Source organism: Onychomys torridus, chromosome 8 (genome assembly GCF_903995425.1).
Source record: "Onychomys torridus chromosome 8, mOncTor1.1, whole genome shotgun sequence".
Classification (NCBI taxonomy): domain Eukaryota; kingdom Metazoa; phylum Chordata; class Mammalia; order Rodentia; family Cricetidae; genus Onychomys; species Onychomys torridus.
In genome coordinates this window covers 108,461,812-108,484,706 of record NC_050450.1, presented here as the reverse complement: position 1 = coordinate 108,484,706, position 22,895 = coordinate 108,461,812, and the positions used below count along the sequence as shown (strand labels likewise).

The 22,895-nt window shown below is 48.6% G+C and overlaps 1 protein-coding gene across 1 annotated transcript; it reads left to right on the top strand.

Annotated features, from left to right (window-relative positions):
- The first annotated feature begins 4,529 nt into the window (after positions 1-4,529).
- P4hb (prolyl 4-hydroxylase subunit beta) lies at positions 4,530-17,399 on the top strand. Its single transcript, XM_036197959.1, has 11 exons — positions 4,530-4,847; positions 5,770-5,976; positions 8,723-8,856; positions 8,978-9,115; positions 14,115-14,219; positions 14,325-14,450; positions 14,640-14,840; positions 15,241-15,361; positions 15,480-15,661; positions 15,799-15,885; positions 16,403-17,399. The coding sequence occupies exons 1-11, from the start codon at positions 4,697-4,699 to the stop codon at positions 16,478-16,480; spliced, it is 1,530 nt and encodes a 509-aa protein (XP_036053852.1). The 5' UTR covers positions 4,530-4,696; the 3' UTR covers positions 16,481-17,399.
- Positions 17,400-22,895: the final 5,496 nt, after the last annotated feature.

The window sequence follows — 22,895 nt, the reverse complement described above, 5'->3', positions numbered from 1 at the left end:
AAGCTCTTCAGTAAAGTGGTTGAGTTTTGAAAACCACCCTGATTAAGCTCTTCAGTAAAGTGGTTGTACTGTTCATGCAGCTCAGTGGTCAGCTGCTTTCCTGGAGCCTTTGGGGTCCACCAATGTTGACCAGTGGGGTGAAACTTCACTGGAGCTGGTCAGGCAATGCCTTTTTTTTTTTTATCTTGCCACTGACAGATGATCACAAGTCGGGCCATGTCAACCATCTTTACCAGGTCCGTGGAAGCCCACAGAATACCAGACACTAACCTGGTAATAGCAGCCCCTTGCAGTAGGCAGTCAAATTGTTGATCCAAGCCTCTCCCAGAAATGTTCCTGGCACCAGCAGTCAGACAGGCCTGAGCAGGGTGAGGCCCTTTCCCCAAACTTTGCAGCCTTACAAATACAGGACCAGCCAGTCAACTCTCCTAATCACCCTTCTAATTTTTATTCTGTCAGCAATTCTGTTTATCAAACACGACCTTCTGAAGCTCGAATTGGACTAAGAAACAATCTTACAACTCTAGGTTTGTCCTAGCCAGGTAGATGTGTGAACTCAGACCCTAACTGCCAAGTGTGCAAGCACGCTGCCAACAACTAGGACTTTGCTCTGACTCCTCCCTGTGCAGGTTAACTTACGATGGTCTAATAAAGTGCATGACGTGTTTCTTAGGTCCCAAGTCTAACTAGATCTTCCCTATCTCACCCCAACCTGTCCCTGTGGTGGATTCCAAGGCCTGACCTCTTTCCCCCACCAACTTCTATCTATGACTCCCAGAAATCCCCAGGTTTCTAGCTTCTCAGCCACCTCCAGACAGGCCTCCTTCCCTGAGGAAGGTGATGGGTTGTAGGTAGTACCAGTTGATGAGCAGTAATCATCAGCCAGTTTGATTTACAAGAACTTTCTCCATGCCCAGCATCATCCTGTACCAACCAAAGCTACTCTACCCGTGGGGCCATGTGTACCCTGTCCTTCCCACTTGTCGCCAGCTACTCTACCCATGGGGCCATGTGTACCCTGTCCTTCCCACTTGTCGCCAGCACAGATCTTGTGACCGGTAGCATCAATCTGCTGCTCATCCTGCCAGCTGAAAAGGAGTTGCTTGGTTCTGAGAACTCCTAACAGTAATAACCAAAAATGATCAATAACTCAACCCTTAGTTAATGAGTACTGAGCTAAATCCCCAACCCCGAGTGATACATTTTCAATGGCCACAGAAATGTTACAGCCAGTGTGGGTCTTGCAAGACCTGGACTCTAGGGTGTCCAAACTACCTCTTCCGCAGTGGGAGCTGCTCTTAGAAGGTATAAGACAGGCTTGGGAACAAAAGTAAGTTACCAGCTTGGCCCTCAAGGCCAAGATATTCAGATGATCCAACTTGCATTCATAATATAATACATGTATGTTATGTGGCTACTCAACAAACCCAGAGGGCCCAAGAATTTCAGGCCTCCCTCTGGCTTCTCAAGAACTCACAGTGCTGTGTCTGTATTTGGGTCTGTGTAGAAGACCCAGGCAGAAAGAGCAGACATTCATCAGTCTAAGAGTCTGTGACCATACAGAAGACAACATGCTTCAGGGCTGGCCCTTCTTGTCACACAATGTCAGTAGCCCTACCCTGTTATGTAGGTAGGGCAGCTGCCTACATTGAGAGCTGTGTCCATCCTGTGTCTGCCACTGGCAGCCCAGAGGTAAGCTGAGATGCAGGCCTATCTACTTCCATCTGTCTTGTGTGCATCTGGAATGCTCTTTCTTTACTCGTCCATTTTTTTTTTTTTTTAATATTTACCTCTGTGTCCTGGAGGCAAGTTGTCTTTAACATAGTCACACCCTCCTGCTCTGTTCCCTTTCATAGACAAAACATCCCACCCCTAGTAGCTATCAAAACCCTGAGACAAGGTCTCAAGTAACCCATGCTGTCCTTCAGCTCCTGGTATTCACCAGGTGTAGTTGAACATACTTGTAATCCCAGTGAGTTAGGAGGCAGAGGCTGAAATTCAGGGCCTCGATGGTTAAGTTTCAAGTGGGGTAGAGGATGGGGGAGGGGAGGGGTTACAGAATGAGAGAGACTTAAAACATAATTTATAGGGCTGGTGAAGTAGATTACAGGTTAAGAGCATTAGCTGCTCTTCCAGAGGTCCTGAGTTCAATTCTCAGCACCCACATGGTGGCTCGCAGCCATCTATAATGAGATCTAGCGCCCTCTTTTGGCCTGCAGGGACACATGCAGGAGGAACACTGTATACATAATAATCTTTAAAAAAAAATGTGGCTGTGGTGGCAGGAGGATCACGAGTTTGAGGCCAGCCAGGGCTACACATTTTTAAGCCAGGCGGTGGTGGCACATGCCTTTAATCCCAGCACTTGGGAGGCAGAGGCAGGCGGATCTCTGTGAGTTCGAGGCCAGCCTGGTCTACAGAGTGAGTTCCAGGACAGGCACAAAACTACACAGAGAAACCCTGTCTCAAAAAAACAAACAAACAAACCAACAAATTCTCCATCTGCCTCTGTCCCGCTGGGATTACAAGGAAACACTACTATACCCCTGGGAGACGGTGCAGAGGCCGGAAGCAACCTCCATTATAAAAGCAGGAGTGTGCACAGGCACTGCGGTTAGGCAGAGAAGGGGACAAGCAACTAACCCAGCTGCTGCTGGACCGGGGAGGAGAGAGTGTCCTCAGAGTGGCCTGGGCCTGTATGTATGTGTGTGTGTGTGTGTATGTGTGTGTGTGTGTATGTATATGTATGTGTGTATGTATGTGTGTGTATGTGTGTATGTATGTGTGTATGTATGTGTGTGTATGTGTATATGTATATGTGTATGTATGTGTGTATGTATGTATGTGTGTGTGTGTGTATGTGTGTGTGTGTGTATGTGTGTGTGTGTATGTGTGTGTATGTGTGTATGTATGTATGTGTGTATGTATGTATATATGTATGTATGTAGCTGAGGATCAAACCCAGGGCCTTGTGCTTGCTAGGCAAGCACTCTACCACTGAGCTAAATCCCCAACCCTGAAATCACCTTTTAGACACATGGTTTCCCAGCGGGCACAACCAGTATCTGATCTCACTCTTCCTACACTGGATGTGGTTGAGGTACAGGAGACTTGGTTTTTAAGGGAAGAAACTCTAAAGGGAGTTCCATGTAGGAAAGGTGACTCGTGCGTCCAAAAGAAACTATCAAAATACAAGAGCATATTTCAGTTTTCACCATTTCTGAGAGCAGTATATTAGTCAATGTAATAACTATAATAATAATGTAATAAATGTAATATTAGTCAACGTAAGCACTTAATATGTTTGTCTCCCTTTTCTAATGACCCTTAACTAGCTGCACTGATTTTGTAGCAGGAAGCGCAAAAAAGGGGAGACTGCTAGAAGAGGCGAGTAGAGCGGCCGAGGGTGGGGGTGCAGAAGTCGGATGACAGGCGTTGAGCAGTAAGGAGAAAGGGTGGACCGAACGCTGACGAGGACTGCTCACTGATGTAACCACAGCGTTCAGCAGCCTGGGGCAGAGCTTGAAGTATCGCTTCAAGTTCGAGGCCAGGGAATTCCAAGCAAATCAGGGCTAGAGGGACTCAAACCCAAAGGACGGTGAATAGATAGGTGACTCTGGAATAAGCCGAAACAAAATGTGAGTCCTAGGAGACGCTAAATGCTGGTTTACAGAAGCCGAAGTTTCCATTATTAACACAACCCCACACACACAAGTGCCCTTTCAACACGTCGTCTAAACATCCGAAGCCTGACAAGGTACTGCTTTCTCCGCTCTCCGTTCCTTCGGGCGTCCGAAGTCTGGAGCACACTCCACTGCGTAGCGTACCGGGGGCCGTATTCCCGCGGACAGGAGCCTGGGACGGCGGGGGCGCACGCATTTCATCCCAGCACTCAGGAGCAGGTGCCGCTCTGCGAGTTCGAGGCCAGCCAGGGCTACAGAGAAGCCTTTTCTCGAGACACCCAGAGAGAAGAAAGCTGGAAGCAGATGGACCCCCGAGCCTCGAGGCACATTGCCCAAGACGTGGGCAAGGCTGCACGGGCCGCACGCATACAGGAAATTGTATCACCTGGCTTCCGGGAGGCACAGCGGGGGCGGCGCCAGTACGGAAACGCGGCCCAGTCAGAATGCAACACGAGGGGCTTCGGAGGCGCAGGCGTAGCTCCGCCCAAGGGCCCGGGACTCCACCCCACTGCCACGTTCGACGAAGAAACGCGCAGGGAGCGCGCATCTCTCGGCCAATCAGGAGCCGCAGGGCCGGCCGTGGAAAACCGCGGCCATTCCAGACGTGTGGAAGGCGTGGGAAAAGTCGCCAGTCAGAAGTCCAGAAAGAGAAAGTTCGCTTCTGCCAGCCAATCAGAGGCTGGGGGATGCCGTGTGGGTGCGCGCACGCGCGCGCACTCCGGCCAATCCTAGGCGAGAACTGGAAAACCTCGGTCTTTCCGGACCCTGCGGCTGAGCCTCGAGTGGGTGTCCAGTCTTTGCGCGAAGGGGGCGGGCCTCTCAGCCCCTCGACCAATCAAACGACGGTGCAGGCCGCATGCGCGCGGCGCCTGACGCGCGCGGCGAGGGGGAGGTGTGGGCGCGTCCCCGGCCCAGGATTTATAAAGGCGAGGTCTGGACCTACGCGCGCTCTCGTCGCCTCGGCTGTCCCGGCGGCGCCAACCTAACCGACCTACCTGCTGCCGACGTCCGACATGCTGCGCCGTTCTCTGCTGTGCCTGGCCCTGGCCTGGGTGGCCAGGGTGGGCGCCGACGTCCCGGAGGAGGAGGACAACGTCCTGGTGCTGAAGAAGAGCAACTTCGAAGAGGCGCTGGCGGCGCACAGCTACCTGCTGGTGGAGTTCTGTGAGTGAGCCGGGGCCTGGGCGGGCAGGGCCCCTGGTCCACAGACCGCAGCTGCGTGCCGCCTTCGGTGGCACCCAGCACTGCCCTGCGCGGCCGGCCCCTCTTGGGTGCGGTGGCCCGTAGCTCCCGGCTTGCCCCGTGGAGCACAGGCGGGCGGGTCTTGGGCTGCACCTCGCTGGGAGCACCTACTGTCAGCTTCGCTGCTTCCAGCCGTCCAGAGAGCATACTTCCTACCCGAAGTGGAAATCGCTGTGTTCAGGGCTCCTTGAGGGTGACTGAGGGGTTGAGAATCAGGAAGGTGTCTCTATGTCCGACGTCCACATGGCCCGATCCTTCTGTTAGCCGGGGAAAACAGGACGGGCTGTGTGAGCGTTAGCAATTCCGATAGAACAGGTCCAACACTATTTACTATGCCCACCCTACGCCTAACCTGCCATATCCTCCTCACTGGGAAGCAGGCCAGATCCTAAGCTTTACTTTTTTTTACAAGTATGTGAACTCCAACACAGCTGCCAGGCTGCCTTGACAGATTGTCATATTCCCACACTAGAAAGAGCAGCTTCAGATAGGCATCTGGGCTCGTTCTTGCTAGGTATATAGTGCTGGGCCAGCAACCTTTTAACCTTCCCTGGGTTCTTAAAGGGAAATCCTAGGGATACATTGGCAGTAGGAAGTTACAAGGCAGGATTGTTTTGCCTTGTTGGGGGTCACAGGACAAAGTAGGGGTTGGAGTTGGTTTGTTGCTCATGGCCTCTGTCCTGATATTGCCCAAGAACACCAGCTATCAGCTCAGGCTCATGTATGCGTTAAGAGGGTTATCTTAGTGTGCTGATAAGGTTTTTATGAAAGGAAGTTCAAAGTGGAAGGGAAGCAGTAGACGTGGGTCAAGGACGGCCTTCCAGTGTCCTGCTTTCTTTTTCAGATGCCCCATGGTGTGGCCACTGCAAAGCTCTGGCCCCTGAGTATGCCAAAGCTGCTGCGAAGCTGAAGGCAGAAGGTTCTGAGATCCGACTGGCAAAAGTGGACGCCACAGAAGAGTCGGACCTGGCTCAGCAGTATGGCGTCCGTGGCTACCCTACAATCAAGTTCTTCAAGAATGGAGACAAGGCCTCTCCTAAGGAATACACAGGTGTGACCATAGCACTGCCCTTTAATGATTGTGTGGGCTTTGGGAGCTGACCAGAAGTGTGTCTTAGAGGTAGGGAATCTTTTCAGAAGTTTAGAGAGGACCCTGTTCGAAGAAGGGTTCTAGATCAGCTTTTTTAAAAAAATTTTCTTAATTTAGTTAGTGTGCATTGGTCTTTTCCCTGCAAATATGTCTGTGAGGGTGTTGGATCTTGCAGCTACAGATAGTTGTGGGCTGTCATGTGGTTGCTGGGAACTGAACCCAGGTCCTCTGGAAGAACAGTCAGTGCTCTTAACCCCTGAGCCATCTCTCCAGCCCGTCTATATCAACTCTTGCATCTGAGGGCCATGGAAAGAAAGTTCCCTTTTTGGAGTACCTGGCAGGAAGAACGTCACATTTAGGATGACCTACAGAGGAGCCTGTTGGTTGAGGCTTATCTTAGGATTGACCAATGAGGAAAAGGAAGCAAGTGCCTCTCTGAATGCACGGGGCTTTGAACTATTGGTGCTTCTAGATAGTGTAGGCGTGACACTTGGGTGGCTTGTATCACTCATAGTGTGCCAATACCAGGCCACGCATTCATGATTCTCATTGCACTTCTCCCTTTGGGACCCTTTCACAGTCACAACGTCCTAGTTGTTGGTTACAGACTGCAAATCCAAGCTTCAAGCTCACCCAGCCATTGCTAAAGCAGTTTTCATGTAGGCAGCTCATTAGTTACTACTAGCAGAAAACGACTTAGGACTCCAAAGCCAGTTTCATGGAATAGCCTGTGTTCATAAAATATCCCTTGAGCAGCCTCGCTCTGTTCAGTGTCAGCCACTTTGGTCACCTCCCTGGGACGACTCTACTTTTTACATGAGTTCACCATTGGAGTAGAAAGTTCCTGGTCTGGAACTGCATATGTTGGCATACCTATGGCCAGCACCTGGGAGGCAGAGGCAGGAGTATCTTAGAAGTTTGAGGCCAGCCTAGTGTTGGTTCCAAGCCATCCAGGTCTACAGAGTAAGACCCCATCTGAGGGAGCTGGAGAGATGACTTGGTTAAGAGCACTGGCTGCTCTTCGAGAACCCAGATGACAGCTCATAACTGTCTGTAACTCCAGTTCTGAGGGATCTGACACCTTCACATCAATGCACATAAAATAAAAAAAGTTAACTAAAAAACCATCTGAAAAGTATGGAGCTCAGTTGATAGAGTTCTCACCTAGCATGTATGAAGACCTGGATACAGTCCCTATCACCGAGTAAACTGGGCATGGTGACTTTTTTTTTCCCCCCGAGACAGGGTTTCTCTGTAGCTTTGGAGTCTGTCCTGGACTAGCTCTGTAGACCAGGCTGGCCTCGAACTCACAGAGATCCACCTGCCTCTGCCTCCCAAGTGCTGGGATTACAGTTGTGCACCACCACTGCCCAGCATTTTTTTTATAATTTATTTATTTATTTTGGTGTTTTGAGACAGGGTTTCTCTGTGTAGCTTTGGCACCTTTCCTGGAACTCACTCTGTAGATCAGGCTGGCCTCGAACTCACAGAGATCTGCCTGCCTCTGCCTCCTGTGTGCTGGGATTAAAGGTGTGCAGTACTACCACCCAGCTTGGTTTTTTTTTTTTTGTTTTAGTTTTTGTTTGTGTGCACACGCTCCTGAAACTTAGTATATATGTGTCTCTTATGTGTTCTGCGCCACAAGAGGGTGTTGGATCTCCTAGAACAGGAAGTTGTGGGCCATCCATTGTGGGTCCTAACAACTGAACCTAGGTCCTCTTGAAAAGCAGCAAGTTCTGCTTCTTTGGTTTTTGTTTTTTTTGAGACAGGGTTTCTCTGTATAGCTTTGCACCTTTCTTGGATCTCGCTCTGTAGACCAGGCTGGCCTTGAACTCACAAAGATACACCTTCCTCTGCCTCCCGAGTGCTGGGATTAAAGGCGTGCGTCACCAACACACACACACACACACACACACACCCGCTTGTTTTTTCTTTTTTGTTTTTGTTTGAGGTAGGATTTCTTTGTGTAGCCTTGGCTGTTCTGGGATTCCAAGTGCTGGGATTAAAGATGTGAGCTACTATGCCTGGCTTCAGCAAGTGTTCTTAATAATTGAGACATCTCTCCAAGCCCTCACAATAAAAAATTCAAAGAAAAAAATTTTTTTAGCTGGGTAGTATTGGTACACTCCAGAATCATGGTAAATTTAATGTATAGACCTACCTTGATTAATCCAAGTGGCCAGTCCAGGAGGAAAGAGTCATCTATCAGCCTCTACCTCGAGGAAGGAGCAGGTCTTCTTTGTCCTCACCGTGTCTGCTTTGGGTGCACTCAAGCACACGATACTTTTCCAGCTCTTACCCATCTGGGAAGTGGATAGGGCAACTTCCAGACAGGAACGCCTGGCCCACCCTGGGCGTTGGGGTCTAGGCGAGCCTGTTTTAGGGTTGGCAGAACTAGCACTTGAGTTGACTGACCACATCTCCAGGGTGTAGCCTGGTGTGAGAGCACTGTGTAGCAGAAACTGAACTGAATAAACTTTAGTATTTAAGGAAATTTGGAAAATGCACACAGCCTGGGGAGAAATGGGTAGGAGGAAGCCCTGCTTTCCAGATGTGTGCACTCTTTCCTTTGACAATCGTGGGAGCCCCTTCTGGAATCCAGAGGCTAGCCAATTCTCTATAGGAGAACATCTTGCTCTTAAGGACGGGCTGGCCTACCTTGAGCCTCCTGGGCACAGTTCAAAACTTGCATTTGTTTGTGGTGTAGCTGGCAGGGAAGCTGACGACATTGTGAACTGGCTGAAGAAGAGAACAGGCCCTGCTGCCACAACCCTGTCTGACACTGCAGCTGCAGAGTCCTTGGTGGACTCAAGTGAAGTGGTTGTCATTGGTTTCTTCAAGGTAAAGCTTTAGCATTGTGTTTGGCCTGTCCATTGTCCTTACAGAGGGAGGGGTCCTGGCAACTTGGGTACTGCTCAAGGTTGGGGTGTGTGGTCACCTCTGCTTTCCATTCCTCTTCCAGGATGTAGAGTCAGACTCTGCTAAGCAGTTCTTGCTAGCAGCAGAGGCGGTTGATGACATACCTTTTGGAATCACATCCAACAGTGGTGTGTTCTCCAAGTACCAGCTGGACAAGGATGGGGTGGTCCTCTTTAAGAAGGTGAGTGGCCCTTGGGCAGCTGTGCCCAGAGCAGTTCAGATGTTGGTCTGCAGGGGGTGGTGTTGCCTGCTTATATTAGGAAGAACCAAGCTGGGCTGATGGGATGGATGGTGATGAAGGCTCTCTGCTGTATCATTGGAGTCATTACTATGGCAACCACCTTATACTGTGGCCTTTGGACCAGCTTCCTGTGACAGCCAGTACACTAGGTCTCCTGAACAACACAAAGTGGTAGTTATGGCAAGTTGTAACCAAGTTGGCTGTTGGAATCTCTCTCTCTCTCTCTCCTTCCCTCTCTTCCCCTGTCTTCCCTCTCTTTTTTTAAGATAGGGTCTTACCCTGTAGCTCTGCCTGGAACTCACACTATAGTCCAGGCTGACCTCAAACTTAGAGATCTGCCTCTCGAGTGATGGGATTAAAGGCCTGCATCTAGCTGGGCAGTGGTGGCATATGCCTTAATCCTAGCATTCTTGAGGCAGAGGCAAGCCGACCTCTGAGTTCAAGGCCAACCTGGTCTACAGAGCGAGTTCCAGGACAGGCTCCAAAGCTACACAGAGAAACCCTGTCTCGAAAAAACCAAAAACAAAAAGGCATGCACCCTCACCACCCAGTTTAAAGATCGTTTTTTTTAAATTTACTTATTTTAATTTTATGTGCATTTGCCTGCATGTATGTCTGTGTGAGGGTGTTGGAACTGGAGCTACAGACAGTTGTGAACTGACATGTGGGTGTTGGGAATTGAACCCAGGTCCTCTGGAAGAGCAGCCAGTGCTTTTAACTGCTGAGCCATCATTTCAACCCTTGATTCTTTTTTACCTCCCCCAGGTAGGGTGTCATATACCCTAGGCTAGTTTTGAACTCTTATGTGTAGCTGAGCCTGCCCTTGAATTCCTGATCCTCCAGAGTGTACCACCACACCCAGTGATTTGGTTTTGGTTTGGTTTTTTTGTTTATTTGTTGTTTTTAAGTTATAGACTTACTCTGTTGCCCAGGCTGGCTTCCTACTGTTTCTCTTTGGGATGTTAGCTCTACTTCCACCAAAGGAGCTGGATTTTCCTGTCTGCCTTGAGACAGACTAGCAGGGCCAGATAGTTCCCAGTCAGGCCAGCCAGCCACTGCTTACTTTCTGTCTTGCCTGGAAGATGACATGCATCCTAGACTGAAGACAGAGCTCTGGAACTAGGGAAGGCAGCCAGAGCCGCAGGTATGTCTGTCATGACCTGGTGCTGGTGGATCTGCTGTTTATAGCAGAGACAGTGTTGTGGTATCTGAATGCAACTCTCAAGCCAGGCCTTTGCAGCAGTCCCCAACTGAATGAGAGCTGGTTTTTTTGCCATATTAGTAGTAGTAGACAGAGCAAGTTGTGTGGCTATATTGCCAAGAGGATAGCAGCCCAAACCAGGTAGTCAGTTTTGCTTGCAACCTTCAGTGAAAGGTTATGGGAGTAAATTGTTCTGCTGGAGGAGGAGCCTTGTTGGTTGGTAATGGTGACTCAGTATCATACCTGGAGAGAGTGTCTGATGGAACCCTTAACCAACTCGTTTTCCAAATGCATTCCATTCAGTATCCTCTCCTTTGTGGCTGGTTTGGGGAAGATAACAAGGACACCTGTATCTGTAGGCTCAGCTAGTTTCCACATTTCCGCGCCCGTCACCTGTGGTTGTTTGAAATGAGTACTTCTGGGTTCCTTCCCTGGCCCCAACTGCCTGCTCTTCCTCTTCTTTTTAAAAAGGTTTTAGTTATGTGTGTATTTGTACACCTGCTGTACGGGTATGTGCATACAAGTACAGAACAGAGGGCTTCGGATCCCCAGGAATTGGAGTTAATAGGCAACTGTGACCTGACCAGTGTAGGTGCTGGAGTGTCACTGTGCTCCCCAGAGAGTAGTGTGCACACTGAGCTGTCTCTCCAGCACCTACCTCGTCCTGAAGTTACTTTTGGGAAGTGTAGTAGAAGGTGGCCAGTAAGAAAAGATGAGTAGTCAGCCTTCTGCCTCCCTGGATCCAGCTGTCTTGGCTCAGAAGTGTTTGGAATAAGCTGGGCATGGTGGCACATGTCTGTAATCCCAGCACTCAACATGCTGGAGCATTACAAGTTTAGCCTGGAGTACAAGACAAACCCTGTCTCAAATAACAAACAAAAATTCCCAAATAAATCAAAAAAGCTGGCCATGGTGTGGTAGGGCTTTAATCCCACCACAGATCAGCCAAGTCCTGTATAGGAAGTTCCAGGCCAGGCAAGGCTACAAATTGAGACCTGAAAACAATGAAGAGTTTATACCTGTACCTAACATGAGTTGGCTTTTTTTTCCCTTGTCATTGCCTAAACCATACAATGTAACAACTAATCATAGAGTATTTACATTGTTAAAAATTATGTTGCCTGGCGGTGGTGGCATGCCTTTAATCCTAGCACTCGGGAGGCAGAGGCAGGTGGATCTTTGTGAGTTCAAGTCCAGCCTGGTATACTGAGCAAGATCCAGGAAAGGCGCAAAGCTACACAGAGAAACCCTGTCTCGAAAAACAAAAAAAAAAAATTATGTCATTATGCCTAACAGTGGTGGACCACGCCTTTAATCCCAGCACTCAGTAGGTGGATCTCTGGTCTCTGAGTTTGAGGCCAGCCTGATCTACAGAGTGAGTTCCAGACATCCAGGGCTACACAGTGAAACCCTGCTTTTAAAAAAAAGGATTGTGTTATCTGCCAGGCATGGTAGCATAGGCTTTATTAGTCCCAGTACTCCAGAGGCAGCTGGATCTCTGTGAGCTTGAGGCCAGCCTGGTGTGCATAGTAACTTCTAGGACATCCAGGGCTTTCTAATCACTGTCTCAAACAAAAAGTCATCTGGAGAGGATGTAAACAGCAGGTCATAGATGCTATAACCTTTTATATAAGGGGCTTGGTGTGTGGATTTTGGATGGGAGGAGTTAAAGAATACCAGGTGCCCATGCAGACACTAAGGGATGGGTGTGATTTTATTTCTGGAGCCTCATTTCAGAAGTTTCAGAGTGGTGATGGGCTCATGGAATTTTCACCTGACGAGTTTTAAGCCAGGAAGCACTTTCTCTGTAGAACTTGTCTCTTGTCCACATCTGAAGCCATGCCTTGGATGGTCTAAGCGATCCTGTCCCGAAGCTGTGGGGGTGGATAGCTGTCATTGCCTTGTGACCTCAGAATGCCTTGATCTGTGGTGGTGGTGGTGGTGGTGGTGGTGGTGGTGGTGGTGGTGATGGTGGTGGTGATGGTGGTGGAGGAGGAGGAGGATCCTAAGAGCCTGTGTGTGTGTGTGTGTGTGTGTGTGTGTGTGTGTGTGTGTGTGTATTCCATTGTCATACATACTATGTTAGAGGTTAGAGCTGATAGCTGAGCGCGGTGTCTCACCTGTCATCCCAGGACTCTGGAAGCATGAGAACTGCTGAGAGCTCAAGACTAGCCAGTGCTACATAACAGATGGATAGACCTAAGGTGTTACTGGAAATGAATGAGTGGGTTTTTCTTTTTACAGTAAATGAGCTTGTGATGTGTGGTTGTCTATCTACTCCAGAGGCTGAGGTTGGAGAATCATCTGACAGCAAGCTTTAGAGGACAGCCAGTGCAACATAGTGAGACACTTGTCTCAAGTAAATCAGAATAAGATATCAATAAATAAGTTCATTACATGTTATCAGGTATAACATTTATGCGAAACTTTATTTTCCATGTCAAGTCAGTTTAGTGACTAAGTGGTGTTTATGTGTTCACCAGTTCTTTCTGTATCTGGTGTGTTGGGAGGTAGCCGAGTTCTTTCTGTTCCTCTCGTCTGTGTTGAACATGTCTTACAAGCCCCTCAACTTTTGCTGCAAACTAGGGACATGGTGGGAAGATGGGCACCAGTAAGTGTGGTTCTGAAAGTAGCTTTGACTGGACATGGTGCTGTATGCTTGTAATCCTAGCACTCAGCAGGCTGAGGTGGAGGATGGTGAGGTTGAGGCCGGCTTGGGCTATAGTGCCTCTCAAGAGTAGTTTAGGGCCAAGGCCCCAGTGGCGCACGCCTTTAATCCTAGCACTTGGGAGGCAGAGCCAGGCAGATCTCTGCAAGTTCGAGGCCAGCCAGGTCTACAGAGCAGGATCTAAAACTACAGAGAAACCCTGTCTTGAAGAAAAAAAGTAGTTTAGGGCAATTGAGATGGCTCAGCATATAGATGTGTTTTCTACAAAGCCTGATGACCCAAGCTTGATCCTCCATTACCTACATGGTAGGTGGACAAACTGACTCCACAAATTGTCCTCTGACTTTCAACATGTGTGCATGCACCACCCCTCAAAAAATGCATTAGTTTTTTAATTTACTTACTTAATATATATTATTTCTTTGCATATATATTTATGCACCACCATGTATGTGCCTGTTGCTTTGGAGGCCAGAAGAGGGCAGTGGATCCCCTGGAACTAAAGTTAGACTCAGTTGTGAGCTGCCATTGTAATTTTTAAGAATTGAACTTAGGTCCTCTGAAAGAATAGCCAGTGCTCTTAACCATGGAGCCATCTCTCCAGCCAGCGTTCTGTTTTTCTGCAAAGTAGCTTTATCTAGCAGATGTCCTGAGAAGGTCTGAATTCCTCTATCATCATTGTGGCCCCCACTCCACCTCATCCTTAGGAGGATCATGCTTTGTGAGCCACTGTTTCTGAAGCAGAAGTGGCTACTTTCTTAGCACTCAGCTCTGAAGATTCCTCCTCTGTGTTCTGTAGAGCATGCAGTCTCTGCAGTGATGTTGCTGCCTTGGCCTGTAGAGACTGCATTAGCTCAAGCCTATGCCATTCAGTCAAAGCAGCAGCAGGACCATGAGCAGCCAGCCAGCATGAGGTGTGAACAAGTCACCAAGTTTGTGGACTGGCTGCTGGTTCCAGGTGATGGCTATTTCTAGTTTAGGCCTTCAGGGACAGTTATTGCCTGTCCTTTGAGACTGGCTAGCCACAGCAAAGCTCACATTCCCTTTCCTGTCTGTCTGTCTGTCTGTAGTTTGATGAAGGCCGTAACAACTTTGAGGGTGAGGTCACCCAGGAGAAGCTGCTGGACTTCATTAAGCACAACCAGCTGCCTTTGGTCATCGAGTTTACCGAACAGGTGAGGCCTTTCTGAAGGCAGAGTGGTGGGGACCCTAGAGCCACTGAGAGAATAGTCTGAGAACTGCTTGTGACTCAAACCCACTAACTGCTACTTGTCCCACAGACAGCCCCAAAGATTTTTGGAGGTGAAATCAAGACACACATTCTGCTGTTCCTGCCCAAGAGTGTGTCAGACTACGATGGCAAGCTGGGCAACTTCAAGAAGGCAGCTGAGGGCTTCAAGGGCAAGGTGGGCCGCCTTAGGACATGGGTCTCCTTTACAGGTGCTAGAAGCCTGCCTAGTCTCCCGCACTGCTACCCGTTAGGGTCTGCATTATGGGGGTCCACTGGGCCAACTGTTAACTCTGGTGAGGCAGCCCCAATTTCTGGTGTGAGCATGTGTCCAGGTTCCGTCTGAATGTGCCTTTTCTCCCCCAAGATCCTGTTTATCTTCATCGACAGCGACCATACTGACAACCAGCGCATCCTTGAGTTCTTTGGCCTGAAGAAGGAGGAGTGTCCAGCTGTGCGGCTTATTACCCTAGAGGAAGAGATGACCAAATACAAACCTGAGTCAGATGAGCTAACAGCTGAGAAGATCACCGAATTTTGCCACCGCTTCCTGGAGGGCAAGATCAAGGTGTGGAGTTGGGCCTGGGTTGTGCTGACAGCTCTCCTTGCAGAGTAGGATCTACCCCTGGGATCTCATGTCCTGTGCTTCCTGCAGTGTTGCCTTCAAAGCCTGAAGACATTAGCATAAGTTCCCAGAGCCTGTGATGGTTTGAGGTCTTCATTCTAGTCACGTGCCCCAGAGGACCATAGACAAACTCCCCCTTGTGTGCTAGCCTTGCCATGTACCAAGCTTCAAGCACCAGGACACCATCTGTATTTCAGTTGGTCTATGTTGAAGACTCAGCTTTCTCACCAGCTTCCTGGCAACATCAGCCCTGGTGCTTTCTGGAGGATGTGTGTATCTCAGCTATGCCAGGATTAGATTATGGGGCAGTGCTCTCCCTGACGGTACCCTCTCTCCCCTGTAGCCCCACCTGATGAGCCAGGAACTGCCTGAAGACTGGGACAAACAGCCAGTAAAAGTGCTAGTTGGGAAAAACTTTGAAGAGGTTGCTTTTGATGAGAAAAAGAACGTCTTTGTCGAATTCTGTAAGTGAGGGTCTCTGGCTTCGTCCCCCATAGGGCTTACAGGTTATGGCATACAGTGAAAACATCTGCAAGTAGCTCTGTCCGAGACAGACCCTCAGCACTGTTTGTTCTCTTTCAGATGCCCCTTGGTGTGGTCACTGCAAGCAGCTGGCCCCCATTTGGGATAAATTGGGAGAGACGTACAAGGATCATGAGAATATCATCATTGCTAAGATGGACTCGACAGCCAATGAGGTGGAAGCTGTCAAAGTGCATAGCTTCCCCACACTGAAGTTCTTCCCAGCAAGTGCAGATAGAACGGTGTGTTTCCCATCCAGGGCTCAGCTGGGCTCTTGGGCAGGCAGTTCTTCAGAAGCGCCTGCTGTTCTGCATGGAGGGGAAGCTGCTGTCTGTCTGTGGTGCAGGCCCAGTACACCCTCTGTGCTCATTTCCTACAGGTCATTGATTATAACGGTGAGCGAACACTAGACGGTTTTAAGAAATTCCTGGAGAGTGGTGGCCAGGATGGTGCAGGAGATGATGATGTGAGTGTGATCATCTGGGGGTCCTTGTGGGAGGTACCACCATCTCGGGCTTTGACATGGAGACTTGATGTTGCTAATTTGGGGGAAGGAGAGGGCAGGTCGGGATTTGATTAGGCGGGACTTGAGGACATGTGAGGCATGTGTCCTTGAGGTCCACCTGGGAGGACTAGTGAAGCAAGAAGCAGTAGGGTAGAGTGAAGGGCGTCTCCTGTCACGGCAGCACACGGCCAGGGAAGTGACCAGCAGTCAGGGTTTGGGCTTGTGCTGGGGCCGCTATCCCTACCAGGTCTGCAACTTCACAGTTCCTAGAGCCGTGCCCAGTTGAAGGTCATGAGGACGTAGCTGGGGTTCCTGGCTCTGGAAGCCATGCTGTATCTTGCCTTACCATACTCAGAACCCCCATCAACCAGAGCCACTCCTGGTGATGGCAGCCAGGTCCTTAGTATGACGGCTTGTCGCACTGGGGCAGACACACTGCAGCTTTGGTACTCTAACTGGAACTTCTTCCTTCATCCAGGACGTGGACCTAGAAGAAGCTTTAGAGCCAGACATGGAGGAAGACGACGATCAGAAAACGGTAAAGGATGAACTGTAGTGGAGAAGTCAGATCTGGGCACCTGAACCCAAACCTCGGTGGGCCATGCTCCCAGCAGCCCACGTCTCCGGAGCCTGAGCCTCACCTAAGGCGGGAGTGTCATCAGAACCCAGGGAATCTTTCTGAAGCCACACTCATCTAACACACGTACACTTAAACCTGTCTCTTTTTTGCTTTTCAATTTTGGAAAGGGATTTCTCTCCAGGCCAGCCCATCTTAAAGAGCTATCTTTTGGTGTGTTTGTTAGTTTGTTTTTGATTTTTTTTTTTTTTTTTTTTTTGGTGTGTGTGTGTGATGTACTTTTTTATATGTGGATTTTGTCCCAAGTGCTCACTGAAATATTTGGAGATCTCACACTGGTAATGTCTTTCCTGTTAGAGAGGTTTATGCTATCGCTTCAAATTTCATCTGTGAGACATTTCATCTTGTAGACAGTGTTTGACATCGAGACACTTGTTCCACCATGAAAAGTCTCCCTGAGACTCCTTCCTGCCCCGTGTAGGAAGTGATGGATCTGGGTTGGATACAGTCACTCTCCACCTTGTACTAGTGTTGCCATGGCAGCATGGCTTTTGTAGTTTTCGGTTATCCCTGGGACTTAATGCATCCTGTCAGAGGGTGGGTCCCCCACATGTGGAAGAGACTGTGTGGCTGGCTGCTGGGCCCAGGCCAGGCCTGGACAGCTCTTGCTCTTCAAGTCAGGGCTCCCGACCAGCTGGCTGTGGGCACGTCACTCTGACTGCTGGATTTTCTTCCAGCATGGCCTGTGGCCTGTGTGAGGCAGAACTGGGACCCTTGATTCCCAGGCTGGGAGTCAGCCAAGGACACTGGGGCTGAATCAAACGCCCATTCTTGAGGCATTTCTACCATAATATTGGAATTGAACACATTGGCTAAATAAAGTTGAAATTTTACTACCCATGGTCACCTCTGCTTTATATCTCTGAGCCAAGGGAACTGAGCTGAAATTGTGCTACCCAAGGAGATAGTGAGCTTGATGGGGTCCCTTTGTCAAGAGGATGCCACTACCCCATTGTATTGTATTTGAAATGCAGAACCCATGATGACAGCTCACTACTCACCATACAGGCTATTTGACTCTACTGCTTCCCTCCTATGTCTAAATCAGTACAGTGACCACATCACAACCCTGGATGCAGGTGTTACTGATAGGTGATGCTGTTGATGGGTACTGGATCATTGTAGGACCTAATTCTTCAAGTTACCCTGTTATGCATGCTGTAGTACATGCATGTCTGCATACACATAATGTCATACATGATAACTTTTTTGAGACAGGGTTTCTCTGTGTAGCCCTAACAATCCTGGAACTCACTTTTGTAGGCCAAGCTGGCCTCAAACTTACAGAGATCCATCTGCCTCTGCCTCCCAAGTGCTGGGATTAAAGGCAGTGTGTAGCATGAATCTTAAAAGTCTTATTAATAAAAATCAAACCCAAGGCCAGTTATTGGGGTGAATGCTGGAAGATCAGAGAGACAGAACAAGCCACAGCTACCTCACCTCGCCAGTTCCTCAGCTGGTCTTGTTTCCTCAGACTGGAAGCTTCTGTGTCTTCATCCCAATGGCTCTCAGCTGAACTGCTGCTCCAAAGCCTAAAAGCTTAACCAGCCAAATGCTTTTAGTTTCTGGTCTTCACACCTTATGTAATCTACTTTCTACCATAAGTCCCTGGGATTAAAGACTGGATTTTTGGGATTGAAGGCGTGAGTCACCATGCCTGGCTGTTTCTAATGTGGCCTTGAACTCAGAGATCCAGAAATATTTCTGTCTCTTTGAAATGCTAGGATAAAGGCGTGTGCTACCACTGCCTATCCTCATGTTTAATATTGTGGCCATCCTGTTCTCTGACCCCAGATAAATTTATTTCGGGGAGCACACAATATTTCGGGGAACACAATACCACCACAGCCAGGCCACAGTAACTTTAAATTCAGGATTGAGCCCTCTAGTAGGCATCCAGAAACTAGGCATGCAGCTTTCCGAGGAAAGAAAAATCTGATAATCGGGGTAGTAGTGGCATACCTTTTATCCTAGTGCTTGAAGGCAGAGGCAGGCAGATCTGAGTTTGAGTCTACACAGTGAGTTCTAGAAAGGGCTACACAGGGAAATCCTGTCTTGAAAAACCAATTAAAAAAGACACTTCTGGGGGCTGGAGAGATGGCTCAACAGTTAAGAGCACTGGCTCTTATTCCAGAGGACCCAAGTTCCATTCCCAGCACCCGCATGGCAGCTCACAACTGCCTGTAATCTCTAAGTAAATTGAAAAAAAAAAAAAAAGACTTCTGGGGCTGTGGATGTAGCTCAGTTGGTAGAGTTCAAGCTCAAGGTTTAGTCCCAGCACTGCAGCATCTCTGTTACCCTAGCTCTGGATGTGGAGGCAATAAGATCAGAAGTTTAAGGTTATTCTCATCCACATCTTGAAGCATTCAAGACCACCCTAGGCTACATGAAAGCCTGTGTTAGAATATTTTATCAGGAATGGTGGAGCATGTTTATAATCCTAGTGCTTAGGAAGTGTAGGCAGGAAAATTGGAAATTTATGGTCATCCTTGTTTATACAAGTTCACAGCTTGGGGATATCTGATGTCCTCTGGCCTCTGAGGGTACCTCTCCCCCAACCCCCACATACACATATAAATGAAAATGTTTCAAAAGGGAAAGCAAAGCTGGGCGCGGTGGCGCACTCGTTTGATCCCAGCACTTGGGAGGCAGAGGCAGGTGGATCTGTGACTTTGAGGCCAGCCTGGGCTACATAATGAGTTCCAGGCCTGTCTCAAAAAAAGAGGGGAAAAAGGCTGGGCATGGTGGTGCATACCTGTAATCCTGCACTTGAGAAGGGCAGGTAAAAAGACTCATCTTCAGCTACACACTTCCAAGCCAGCATGAGCTACATGAGAGACTGTAAAAATAAGTTTAACTTGAAGACAGTTCAAGGGCGGAGACGGCTCAGTGGTCAAGAGCCATCTAACTGCTCTCCAGACGACCCGGGTTCAATTCCCAGCACCCACACGGCAGCTCACAACTGTCTGTAACTCCAGTTCCAGGAGATCTGACACCCTCACACAGACACACATGCAGGCAAAACACCAATGCATGCAAAATTAAAAAAAAAAGGCAATTGAAACAGAGAAACTAAGACTGGAATCAGTTTTTCCCCCAGGCTTAAAGCTACCACCTTATGTGCAATGGGGATGGTAATGCTCCTGAGTCTGGGTTTCTCAGACTTCCCCTCTGGTATGGACACCTTTGGGAGCACTGCAGTATCTGAGAGTCTCAGGGTAGTGAGTAGAGGCTTACAGGGTCAAAGGGTCACAGGGCTCAGGGTGTTCACAGGGGCCCTGACACAGTAATGCTACAAGCTGCCTGAGGTCAGACAGAGACCCGGGCCTTACCTGAATTCTTAGGAGCCTGTGTTTACACATGTGGACTGAAGGACTTACCGTATGATTATCTCCCAGGTCTAGGAGTGTGGGGTGTGGTCATCTCCTCCATGGCTACCTTATCCTTCCATAAGTCCATGGATGCTCCTAGCTGATTTGGCACACAGGCAGGGGAAGAGGACCCTCTGTCACCTCCTCAAGCAGCACCAGATTGTTCAGGTATCTACCATTCTTGATGCTGTCCATTCTGACTCACAATTAGGTCAGTTGTCCATTTATGCTGCCTTCACTGGCTGTTGGCAACTCATTATAGGGCTGGTTTCCAGCTACTTCAGTTCCAGAAGCTTCAGCAGGGACCTGCTGACACAATGATCCATGATCATCTTAAAGTAGGTACAGTCACTTTGGAGTCTGACATGGGAAGGTGCAAATTCTGTCCCCAAAATGAGTCAAGGCTCTGGAGCTGACGTGCCATTAAGGGAAGACACAGGGCTTCCAGGGAAGAAAACCCAGCAGGGCTGTGAGCAGATTGTTTCCAGTCCCAGATAAAAAGGTATGCTATGCATCCCACCCTAGAGACAGCCAGTGAACCACTGCCCAGCTGTGCAGGCACTTGGTCTCTGGATAAGAAAGCCCAAACCAGGCAGCCACTGTCTTGAGCTTCTGAGAGGAGCATGACTCACAGATATCTTCCCCCTTTTGCAGAGGCAGCCAATGGAGCATTCCAAAGCCAGGCTGTTCAGGGCAGCTACAGGGTGGTGTCTAAAACCTCTGTGTCTGAGATTAGTGGATTAGTAAAACAACTGAAGGCTCTTTAGGGCAGTGGTGAAGGTTTAGTTGACTGGAATTTCCCAATTCCCCCCAGGTAGCCAGAGCCATTAGCTTGGAACTTTAAAAAAGTACTGCCCTAAGGGGTCTTCAGGCTTTGAAGTTTAATTCTAGACTGACCATTCCACATGCCTATGCCGGATTACCTAACACCTAACAGCCCCCAGGCACTGGGTACATGTCACTGCTGCTGAGTGGCATTGTCTGACTTTTTTTTCTTCTTAATTTTTTTGGTTTGGTTTAATTTAGGCTTGTGTCATCTCTGCTGGCCTTGAACTCACTCTGTATCTCAGACTGACTTTGGACTCATGGCAAACCATCTGCCTTAGCCTCCAGAGTGCAGGGGTTACAGGTTTGTGCTACTATGTCAAACTTGTGCTGGACTCTTCGTTGTTGTTTTTGAGACAGAGGCTGGCTGTTTTACTAGGTAATGCTTTACCCAGAACTATGTTCTGGACTTTCATAAATTGGGATTGGGTAAGGTATTACAAGCCTGTAATGCCAATGCTTAGGAAGCTCAGGAAAGAAGAATGATTTGTTTTGTTTTGTTTTTTTGAGACAGGGTTTCCCTGTGTAGCTCTGGCTGTCCCAGAACTAGCTCTGTAGACCAACTTGGCCTCAAACTCACAGAGATCCACCTCTGCCTCTAGAGTGCTGGGACTAAAGGTGTGTGCCACCACTGCCCTGCTGGCAGGAAGATTGAAAGCTTGAGGGCTACATTTTTTTTTTTTTTTGCCTTGAACTTCTTGCCTCTATCTCCCAAGCGCTGGAATTACAGAAATTGTCACCACCCCAGCTTTGTGTAGATGTTTTAGTCCATTCTCTAAAAAGTAAAAAATCTAAACCTCATAAACTAGTCACTTTATAAGTCCATACTGGCTGAAGGAATCAGGGATAGAGGCATGTAATTCCAGGCTTTGTTCTAACATCAACCACTATAAAAGATTTGCACAGCATATTGTGGCTCCTACTGAAAGTCGAGGTAAACTAGGCAGAGACCTCAGCTCAGAACACACAATTCCCAGGAACATTGTCTGTAAGGCTTTGGGAACGAGACTGTGATTCAAACAGAAACCCCAAACTCAAGAACCTCTGTGCTCTAAATGACCAGAGGCCTCATGTGCTAACTATGCCCAGACCTGGTCTCACTGGAGGCCATTCACTGAGGGGAGAAAGGGATAGTTCTGCCAGTCCTCCTTGTTGCTCTGATGGTAGCACCTTTTTTCACATGCTTTCATATGATCCTCTACACTTGGAGTGCAGACTGAACCTTTCCACAACACAAAAGAAGACAATCCGTCACATCTAAGCAAGGTTCTATCACCCAGCTATGGTTCGGAACGTTTAGTTTCCTCACTTTAGGTAAACAAGTTAGAAGTCGTGGGTACCTGACTCCTCTCAAGTGACCAGGAGTTAGAACCGAGCCTTGGAGATGCAGTGTCACAGAACCATCCACAGCAGATTCTCTCAGGGCCCATCCAAGTTTCTGGGACACTCAAACTCAGGGAACAGCCTGTGAGCACTGAGGGATATGGAAGCACCTTGTTCAGTGTGTCTTGTAGCCAATAGACCTCAGCTTTACACCTACAAGGTGTGTAACGTTGGCTTGACTAAGGCTAGAAAGCAGCCAGGTGATGTAAGGCCTGCTGCTGATCACATTGCCTTCTTAGCTCCCCAGCCTGCCAAGGAGCTACCCAGTCTCAGGCCTCCCATGACCACCTAGGAATCTCATCAGTATAGTAGGTTGTGTTTCCCAAATTCATGTCCTAGTTCCTAGTACTTTTGAGTGTGACATTTTTGGAAATAGGGTCATTGCTAGTATAAATGGATAAAGTGAGGTCACACTGGAAAAGGGTGTACCCTAAGTCTTTGTAAGAACATCTACAGATGGTGTCTTTATAAGGAGAAATCTGGGGCTGAAGAAATGGCTCAGAGATTAAGAGTACTGGCTGCTCTTCCAGAGGACCCGGGTTCAATTCCCAGCACCCACATGGCAGCTCACAACTGTCTGTAACTTCCAGTTCTAGGGGACCTGACACCTTCACACCAATGCACATAAAATAAAGTTAAATAAATTATTTATTTTTTTTTTTTAAAGGAGAAATCTGGCCAGGCGGTGGTGGCACATGCCTTTAATCCCACACAGCACTGGGGAGGCAGAGCTAGGCAGATCTCTGTGAGTTGAG

Bases quoted from the DNA above. Each gene is read 5' to 3' on its own strand.
- P4hb (XM_036197959.1), top strand. From the start codon at position 4,697: ATGCTGCGCCGTTCTCTGCTGTGCCTGGCCCTGGCCTGGGTGGCCAGG. The intron at 14,220-14,324 runs GTGAGGCCTTTC...CTTGTCCCACAG, and splicing joins TCATCGAGTTTACCGAACAG to ACAGCCCCAAAGATTTTTGG. The intron at 15,886-16,402 runs GTGAGTGTGATC...TCCTTCATCCAG, and splicing joins ATGGTGCAGGAGATGATGAT to GACGTGGACCTAGAAGAAGC.